Below are 9,780 nucleotides of genomic sequence, written 5' to 3'. Positions count from 1 at the left end.
GTTTGTGTGCCTGTGTGTATTTGGGGTGGGGAGGGTGTCATTGATTAGGTGTGTAGTTGTGTGCAGGGAAGGCTCTGTACCTGAAACCACTGATGGGTTGGTTCCAGGCCTTTCAAATGCTTGAGAGAAAGGCCTCTTCTCTCCCCTGCCACAGAGTCAAACAGTTCCAATTCGGTAGAGAAAGAAGAATTAGGGTTCTCCTGATTTGGACTAAGCTGAGCTGACAGATGGGTACAGAGAGCTCCAAGGTTGAAAGGGCAAGGAGGGATTTTCTTCCTACCCACTGAAGCACTGGGGTCAAGGAAGGGGGGCAGTGGAGAAGCCAGCCATGTGGGAGAGGGATGAGCACAGGCTGTAAAGTCTGTTTTCTTCTTTTGTGGGACTGGATTAAGTAGGAAGGGTCACTAGGCCTAGTCCCCCACTGAGGTGGCAATCCTAGACTTTTTGGCTCTATTTGTGTGCAAGCTTGAGGATGGCCAGGGTAGCCGATCCAGTCTCAGCCTGGCAAAAAACTCCATTCCTGGGTTTTACACACACCAGCCCGTCTCCCCGAGACCGTCTTGGTGTCGAGTCCCGAGCTGACGCCCTCGAGCCGCCACCAGGTGGAAAACATGGACTGGAGTTCCACGCCTTTTGAAGCGGAGTCAATGAGCACCTCGGAGGAGGTGGCGGACTCTGAGGTCTTGCCGGGTTCGAAGCCGCTGTCATCAGGAGCGCACGGGCCGAGGGGATCGCGCAGTGAGGCGAGACCCGCAGACTCGAAGAGCCCAGCTGGAGGGCGCCGTGCCCTCCCCGCGGGAGCTGCGGGCGGGCGGGGCGCGGGGCGGTGGCGGTGCCCTCGGGGCGGCTCCTGGCGGCGGCGGGCGCGGGCTGCAGTGCGGCGCGCGGCCGGCAGCGGGCAGCAGCGGGTGCAGGCTGTGGCGGCGGTCGTGGCCGCGGCGCTCGGCAGCGGGCGGGCGGCGCCGGCGGAGCCCCGAGCGCGCTCACACACGCGCTCACACACACACACACACACATACACACGGCCTCGTACACACACACACTCACACACGCTCCGGCGCGCACACGCAGCGCCTAGGCCGGAGGGAGGAGGCTCGGCGGCGGCAGCAGCAGCGACAGCGGCAGCGTGCTCCACGGGCAGGCGGGAGGGCTGGCGGGCGGCCCCTGCTCCCCCGCTCCGCGGCTCGCTGCAGCCCGCGCGGCCCCAGCCCTCGGACCCGCCCCCGGGGGTCGCCCGGCCCCATGCCCTGCAGCCGCGGCGGAGCAGCGCGCGGCCGCGGGCGGCTCTGAGGAGCCCAGAAGGAGCCGGCGACGAGGGGACCATGTACCGGGACCCGGAGGCGGCCAGCCCAGGTAAGCGCGGCCCCGCGCGGGCTGGGGCGCCCCGCACCGGCGGGCCGGACGGCGGCAGCGCCGGGCGCCCTCTCGGAGCCCTAGCCCGGGGCTGCTGTCCGCCAGAGCCGCGCAGACTCCCCCCCGCCAGGGTCATCCCAGCCCCGGGGCGCGGGCTTGAGCAGCAGCGGCTCAGACCCCGGTCCCCCGCAGTCAGGGCACTGCCAGGCTGGATGCCCGGTGCCAGCTTCGCAGTGTCCCCACAAGGGCTTCCTCCCCCCGCCCCTAGCAGCCCAAGGACAACGTGTTTGGTGGAGCGAGCAGCCGCTGCCCCCGCAGGAGCCGGGCAGTGCCTTCTGAGGCATCCCCGGGTCCCCAGCACCAGTGCCCCGAGGGTGCCAGCGCTGGGGGACCCTGGGACAAGGATCCGGGCAGCTTTGGGCCAAGGTTGTGGGCACAAGGGAGTGGAGTGACATCGGCGGTGCCAACTGAATTGAGAGGGTGCCAGGGGGCAAGTGGGAATCTGGTGCAGCAGCAGGGGAGGGGGCTTGGGGAAGGACCGCAGGAGCGTTGAGGAGGAGTACCTACGGGAAAGCGCGGAGATTGATGGGGGTGGGGGTGCTAGGGGAATTTTCTCCTGGACTTGGGGAGGGGGAAAGCCAAGAACCCCAAACTCACTCCAGTCCTGTCCAGGGAAGGAGGGGGAGGGGCTGTGCTCCTTTGCATTTCTCTGGAGCAGGAGCTGGGGAGTGGCCTGGAGCCCACGTCTGCTCAGCATCCTGGCATCCTCAGAGCCAAGCCAGGAACCTTTCCTCCTTCCTCGGGCAATTGCTCTGCCATTTCCTCCTTGGCTTACGACACCTCCTCACCTCCTCTCGCAGTGCCCACCTGTAGGCAGGTCCCCTGCATTTCCTGCCAGGCTCAGTCTTACTTACCTCCCACCTGGGGTGCCCCACCCCAGGCCCAGCACCTCAGGCTGCCAGAGGGTCTCAGTTGCTGGGTCTCTCTCTGATACTAAAAGCATGACACCCCAGCCTGAGGACTTGCGCCCAAATGAGAGCCTTCGGGCGTACTGCTGCTGATGTCCTGGGGGCAAAGGTGTTGCAGGGAGGGAACTGGTCTAAGACCCTCCACAGAAGGGGCTAGAGCCCCAAGGCTTTTGAGGGCAGTCCAGTGGGTGCCCACTTTGCACTTTCCCTCTGGGGCAGCCTCAACTTGTCCCTGACTCCTGAAAAGTCTGCTCTCACTCCCATCACGTCACTGCAGCCCAACAGTGAAGGGGACCTACCGGTGCCAGGCATTGCACTCACTCTGTCTTGGGCATAAGGTTGAAAGACACTCAGTCTCCCTCTCTAGAACCTCATACCTATCTATGAACGTCCTCTAGGTGATTGCTGAAGGGACAGTACTTTTGGAGACCCCTCCCTTCATCTGTCTGGACCCAGGTCACCTACGCTGGCAATTTCCCCCAAAGGGCTGCCAGCTTCCAGCACTTGGACCAAGCAAGGGCAGAGGCATTCTCCTGCTTGGATCCCCCTCTCAGAAGCCAATAGCTTACATAGTTCAGAGACCAGCTCTGGGATATGAAGATGGAAGGGGGGATGCAGTAAGGATGCTCCCCTCCCCCTGCGTGGCCAGGCTGGCAGCCGTCCCTCTCCTGTTAGGCCAGTGGCCTGGGACTGTGCCCTTGTCCTCTCTCCCCCGCTTCCCTTTCAGCCCCGGGCACCGTGACATCACCCCTCCTCCAAGCACCTCTACCTTCTCCATGGAGGCCAACTTGATGTGCTTGGTATCTCCTGGGCAAAGGGCCTGGAATCCAGTGCTGGCAGCCCCTATTTCCCTCTCCTCCCTCCTCGAATGGGCCTCCCTGTCTGGGGTGGAGGCCTGTCCTGCCCACTCCCACTACAGCTGCAGCGCCCACCAGTGCCGTGGCAGGGGCAGCTCTGGGAAACAGGCTGGCCTGAGGGCTACTTCTCTCTGGTGTGGGCACTGGGCTGGGTGGGGTCTGTCGTGGGCTGCAGACAGCAGAGTTTCCTTTTGCTCCTAGTCCCCTGGGGATCTCTGAGGGGCCAGAGACCTCACTCTGGCCTCTGTGCCCCCTGGCATCCCTGCCCACCTCCTATAACTCCTACAGCTACAGGCTAGACTTCCCCTCCCCCCAGCTCACCCCAGGCCCCCCAGACTCTGCTACCCCAGCCAGAGCTATGTGTGCCCCCATTTCTGTTCCCCCATCTTGCCTTTGTCTGGCACCAGGTGGGAGTGAGGTATGCAAATTGTTCAGGCCAGCGCCTCGGGTCCCCCAGGGGCCAGTGCCTTGTACATCCTAATCCCTTCATCCCACTCCCAGGGACACCTGTGGCCCAATCCTTTAAATTTTTTAAATTTCCTGTCCTCTCCTGCTCCCCCATGTTCCAGGCTAGTTCCAGGGGGTCCCTGTGTCACCCCCCACCCCCCTCATGCCACTCACTCTACAAGTCCCCGTAGGGCTCAGCCTACTGCTAAGACCCTTACCCGACAGGACAGGCAACCGACATATTTCCCTCTCCACTTGGGCCCCTGGGCCCTGGGAAACACCCTCTCAGATCAAGGCTGAAGCAAGGGACTATGGGAAAAAGCTGGCGCCCAGTGAAGAATGAAGACCCCCATTGGCTTCTGCTCCAAACTCTGCCCAGCCTCCGTCAACCATGCCTGCAAACTCACCTCTGCCCCTTCCGCTAGGCACTGGGCCCTCTCCCTGCCTTTAGTCTTCATCCTCTGTTCCTCCCGAAGCTGGCCTGTCCAGGCCTTTCTGTGTCCCTCTGTGCCTGTCCCCAGCCTGGGCAGGGCCTCAGCAGGCCTGCAGGTGTCAGCGTTGCAGTGGGCAGGCAGGACGGCAGCAGGGAAGGAGGGAGGGAGAGGTGACCTTGCGGTGAGCCGAGTGAGCAGGGCTAGAGAGGGAAAGTCTGGGCCTGTGCAGCAGTGTGGGGAGAGAAGTCAGGTCCGAGGGCTGCCTGCCCTGCCCCAGCCTCTTCCAGCTTGTCCCCGGGAGTAGCGGTGCTTGAGGTCTCATCTGTTCCACCTGTTAGTGGGCTCTGCCCCCTACAGCAACTCTTTTGGACAGGTCATTCCTGTTCATAGGGAGTATGGGGGGGCACACTGCATGGGTCAAGGGGCCTTGGCAGGGTAGGTTTCTCTCAAGGCAGAAGGATCTACAACATTGCCCAGGCCACTGGGCACCCACTGGGCACCTACTGGGCACAAGTGAGGGGCAGTGGGTGAGGTGTGGGGCAGGAATGAGGGGTATGGCTGAAAGGGCAGAACGGGGTGTGCTCGGAGGGCCACCGGGGTTAGGGACCAGGGCTGGGGGACGGGATAGTCCAAGGCCTGACTCTGTGTAACCATGTCACTGACAAGCTCTCCCCACACCGTCATCTACCTGTCCACCCCCCCCCCCACTTGCTCCATCGGCACAGGCCCAAACCTCCCTGGCCTGCACCCTGGGCTTGGGTCAGAGTCTGGGACTGAAGATCAAATAATCTCCCCACAGTCCATGGCCCCGAGGGGTGCCTGGGGCTGAGCAGGTCTGAAACGCAGGGCGGGCGGGAGGGCTTCTATGGGACTTGGGTGAGGGTAGCCGGTGCTCCCAGGCTGGAGTGTTCCCCATAGAGACAGGACCCCTTGGTCTCGGGTCATGCTGTTCAGTAGCCTTGTGGGGACAGCTTGATCCATGGGTTGGGTGCTCAAGGACTGTGGGATGGTGGGGAGGGAGATAGCCTCAAAGCCCCTCCTAGGTAGTTGGGAAAGAGGGACTAGAACAGGCTGGATTAGGGTGGGAAGACAGAGGCCAGCAGGTGACAGGTGAGGGACAGCTGGAAGGTAGGGGAACAGGTGGGTATCAGGTGAGCAAAGACAGGCCAGGCCCTGGGCAGCTGGGCCGTGCCCCTGGCTGATCCGGAGCTCAGGCCCAAGGGGCCCAGAAGGCAACATAAAGTGCCAGTGGGGAGCTGTCCCCTTCTTCCCCCTCCAGCCCTGCCACTGCAGAAAGTCTTTCAGGAAGGCAGAGGAGGAGTGGGTGGTTCCCCCCTCCTTTTCCCCCACCCCCACTCCCTGCCCACCCACTATTCTCTCAGGGACTTTGAATCCTTATTGAAGCTGATGGACCATTTTCAATAACTGCTTCTCCCAGGAGATTGAGGCCGGAAAAGCAGGAAGAGGAGTGGTGAAGGGGGACTCCTGGGGGTGGGAGGGAGGAGGCCCAGTCCTGAGCAGGGGACTCGGCTGCAAGAGGAGTCGACTGCACAGCCTCCTCAGAGGCACTGAGGCCTCCAGGTGGGCACAGGCAGAGCCCTGCATGGAGCCAGTGCCCTGCTCCATGGGCAGTGCTTGGTAGGTGGCACAGGCAGCTGGTAAGGTCAGCTCTCTCTGTTGGGGCGGTCACTGGTCTGGCCAGGTGCCGGAGCTAGCCTGTGCCAGGCCGAACCCTAGTGCCCGCCTGCCTTGCCAGGGAACCCCAGCCAGTGGTGCCAGGCGGACTGTGCCAGTTCCATGGACATGGAAGTCCCTGACCTTCCAGGCAGCAGGGGCAAACTTGCTGGGCCCTGTCCAACTTGTGTCTGGAGGGCAGGGCTTTGGTCTCACCCAGCAAAATTCCCCAAGGGTTGAAACAGTTGGCAGACAGCATGGGACCTGTGGAAGGGGCTGGACGGCGCCCAGAGCTGGCGCCTGGAATTCTGGACCCAGTTGGTTGGAAGGTGGGCTGGCACATCAGGCCTGTGCTGGGGCGGGGGGTGCGGGGGTCCCCTACAGCTTCCACCTGGAAGGCCCCTTGGAAGAGGTGTGTCACCTGTGGGGCTGGGCTCAGAGCCAACATGTACATGTACCGTGGTTGTGTGTGGGGCCATAGCACTGGTGGAAAGGGAGGGTATGGGTCAGTGGGGAGAAGCACTGCTGTGTGTGTATCTACATGCCGTGCAGCGCGGGTGGCAGCTGAACGGCTGCCGTAATAGCTGCGCTCATCTGAGTGCCGTGCCCGCTGTAAACAGCAGCTAATGAGTGTATTTGTAGCGAGGTGCGCGGAGGTGCTCGGAGGTGCGCCGGGAGCTGTGACGGGAAGTGTTGGGGGAGGGCACCTGCCCAGCCCTGGGGACCTGTACCCAGCCAGGCGGGGCCTGTGCCCTCCAGGGACCCTGCCTGCCCCCTGCCACACCTTCCCACCTGCCAGCTTGGCGGCCTCTGAGGCCTCCATCTGCTAGGAGCAGGGCTTCACCTGGCTGCGCGGCATGCACAGGTGTGGACGTGGGGCGTTAGAGCTTTGATGTGTACAAATACAGGCCTTTCCACTACTGTGCGTGGCTCAGTCAGCATGGGTGTGTTGTGTGTGCCTGTGTCTGGGTCTAACTAGGCACATATCTGTTTGTGACTATGTCTGATTCTGTGCATGTATTATGCACCCCTCCCTCAGAACCTGAGAGGAAGACTGCCCCCCCCCCCCCATCGTGGTAGTGGCTCTGTTCCTTCAGTGCCCTTCCAGGAATGCAGGAAATGGGGCCTGTCAGGCTGGCTGGGGGAGAAAAAGAAGTGACCTGTTCTGCCCATCAGAGGAGACAGGAGGGAGAGGTCTGAGCTGCAGCCCCAGGGGCTCCCATGGTTGCTGCTTGCATCGGAGAAAGGGAAGAACCTGGGGCCTACAGAGCCCAGCAAGCCCTCTGGTTCTGGAGCCCCAGAAGCCCCCAGAATGAAAGAGGAGGGGTGCCAAGGGGTCAGTCCTAGCAGGTGGGGGTCTCACAGTGCAGGTGGGTGCAGCGTGCATCCTGCCCCCAGCCAGCGTAGGGTGTTATGGGGTGTGGGAGGCCACAAGGGGCGCCTGCGTGAGGCCCTGCACGAGGGGAGCGGAGGAGAGAGCTGTGTGGCTAATGTGTCCAATTAAATTACTTCAAACCCTGCCACAGCAGCTGCTCCCGGCGGGGCCCTGGGTACAAATTGGATCCGTCTCATTACCACAGGGTGGTGTCAGCGGGGCCAGAGAGCGATGGCCAGCTCAGCACACAGAGGGCCCACTCCCACTCTGCCCATCCTGGACCTGCTGTGACCCCCTTGAGCATTTGCTCCTTCCAGCACTCCTCAGGTTCCCCACTCCACCAGTTTCAAATATTGGGGCTCCCTGCATACCTCTTTACTATCCTGACCCCCGTCCCTGGCAGCTCAAGGGCCCCTCTGAGCCCTTATTTACTTTCTCCAGGAATGGGGATTTTGTGCTTTATAGGGGGGCCAGCCTAAGAAAGCCCTCTCAGGTTACCCAACACACCCTGCGATAATAATAGTGCAATAAAAACAGCAAGTTGTTATTGTGGAGCGCTCAGTATAACCTAAGCAGTTACGTATGAGCAGCAGGGGGTGGCTTGCTTAAGCTGGGTCTCTGGGGTCAAACAGCTGTCCGAATCCTGGCAGAGACACTTGCTGCTGTGTCCCTGGAGCAAGTTAGTTCACCACTGTGGCCTCAGTTTCCTCTTCTGTTAAATGGGTATGAGGATGGTTCTGACCTCTCATGGGGTTGGAGGATGAGGCAAGATAAGGTGGGAAACGTCTTGCAGAGAGCCCAACATATAGTAAGCACTCAGCCAACAGCAGCTGTTATCAGCGTTATCCTATTTCAAGTGATTGATATGTGGGATGAAGGTTCTGGAAGCTCCGAGGAGGACATGCTTTTGCTTCAGCCGTGGTGGAGGAGTAGCGGAGGGCTCCATCTAGGCGGTGTCAGTCAGTTACCATCAGAACAGCTGGAGGGGGAACTTGCAGTTAGAAGTCAGTGTGGGGTTCCAGCCAGACTACAGACCCAGGAGCGTGAGCTTTGGGTCCAGGGCCTTGGGTCTTGAGGAAGAATAAGAGCTTGCCATGTCAGGTGAGCAAGCCAGGGTGAGGCATCCGGTGTGGTGGGAACAGCACACACGACGGCCTAGAGGTGTGACAAGTCTTGGTCAGTTGAGGCAGCAGCGAGTGCTTGCATGTGGCTGGAAGGGAGGCGTTGGGGGGACAGTTGCAGGAGTTGAGGCTTAGGAAAGGTAGGATGGACCAGGTGATGAAGGTCCTGGCCTTCTGAAATAGGAAAACGCGATTTTTTTTTTTTTAATTAGAACCATGGAGAGCCATGGATGGCTTTCAAGCAGATCTGTATACAGAACCTGCGAGCTGAGGCAGTGGGGAGGCTCTCAGCTGTACCGGGCTGAGCCCCAGACACCCACTCCGGGACGGCTACAGTGTCCAGCCAGACTGGGGTCCTGCCCTTCCAAAGCTAGTGGTGGGTGATGGGCATTCAAGGGGGCAGCCTGCTACAGATGGGCATGGATGGACACCCCCAGAGTGTTTCCCTGGGGAGCTCAGGTAGCATAGAAAGCGTTCCAGGGAGGGATGTAGAACCAAGATACACTAGCCCAGGGCCCAATGGACACAGTTAATGCTCCAGAGGATTCCATCTGCACCCCACCCCCACTGTGGGCATCAGGGCTAGTCCCAGGAGGAGCCACACAGCTCACACTCCAGCAGCCAGGCCTGGGCTCCAGCGCCAACCTGTTTCCATGGCAATTAGGCGGGCCGCCCCACCTCCCTGTGCCCGTGGCCCTGGTACAGGGGCCCATTCACCGCAGGGCATGGGTACATCCTCCTACTTCTCTAGGGGGTTGTCCCAGAACAAACACCTCACACCTAGTGCTGGCAACACATGCGCTTTTATATTTGGGTCCCTGTGCACATAGGACGTGTATGTAAGCCCTGCAACAGGAAGCAGGGAGGCAGAGATGGCCTGCATTGTCTACACCCCTCAGCAGGGGACTTGTCTCCCTGGGGAAGAAGGACAGACAGGCAGGATGAACTGTAGGCCCCTTCACAGTAGGGGAAGCAGTTCAAGGAAGGAGCAGTTAGGAGCATGTGCAGGTCAGAGAAAGTGGCAAAGGAGAGTCGCTAGCAGTGTTTGGTGGGTCCTCAGACCACCGTGCTCTTCACAGACAGCATTTCATTCAATCTTCACAGCAGTCCCATAAGGGAGATATCATTATCCCTGTAGGACAGACGAGGAAACAGGCCCAGAGAGGCGGAGTGTCTCACCAGGTCACTCAGTAGAGCAGGGAGGAGTGTCAAGTGAGCCTCACTCCAACGCTAGGTCTTAACCACTGGCTGCACTGCCTGCCGCTCCCTTATCCCAGTGGGATCCGAGCCAGTCTGTCTCCTGGCCCATCACTTGGAAGGCAGTGCTGGGAATTGTTACTGGCTACAGAGCTTCACTCAGAGGGTGTTCCCAGCGCTGCCTCAGTGCTTGAGATGTCCCCTAAAACCTTTGTTCTCAGCTTCCTGGAGTGGGGTGGAGCCTCCTTCCCACCCCGTCTCCTGCCTCTCTACAGGCACCGGGGAAGGCTCCTCTCACTCAGGGGGGGCACCCCTTACTCCCTGCTTGGCCATGGAGGAGCCTGTTGAATTGGC

General features: G+C 60.8%; 1 protein-coding gene across 6 annotated transcripts in view; it reads left to right on the top strand.

Annotated features, from left to right (window-relative positions):
• Positions 1-900: 900 nt before the first annotated feature.
• SYT7 (synaptotagmin 7) overlaps positions 901-9,780 on the top strand; it is a 61,089-nt gene continuing 52,209 nt past the window's right edge. The window contains exon 1 of one of the 6 annotated variants that reach the window (XM_074336468.2): positions 901-1,353. In XM_074336468.2, the coding sequence (XP_074192569.1) occupies positions 1,323-1,353 (31 nt within the window). In that variant the 5' untranslated portion in view covers positions 901-1,322. The remainder of the gene's footprint in view (positions 1,354-9,780) is intronic. The other 5 variants (XM_074336469.2, XM_074336470.2, XM_074336471.2 and 2 more) reach the window with 5 other exon arrangements.

The sequence above is a fragment of the Rhinolophus sinicus genome, chromosome 14, assembly GCF_057876585.1.
Source record: "Rhinolophus sinicus isolate RSI-liver-muscle chromosome 14, RSI-T2T, whole genome shotgun sequence".
NCBI classification, from domain to species: domain Eukaryota; kingdom Metazoa; phylum Chordata; class Mammalia; order Chiroptera; family Rhinolophidae; genus Rhinolophus; species Rhinolophus sinicus.
Note: the sequence above shows the minus strand (reverse complement) of the source record. Positions and strands in the feature narration are given on the sequence as shown.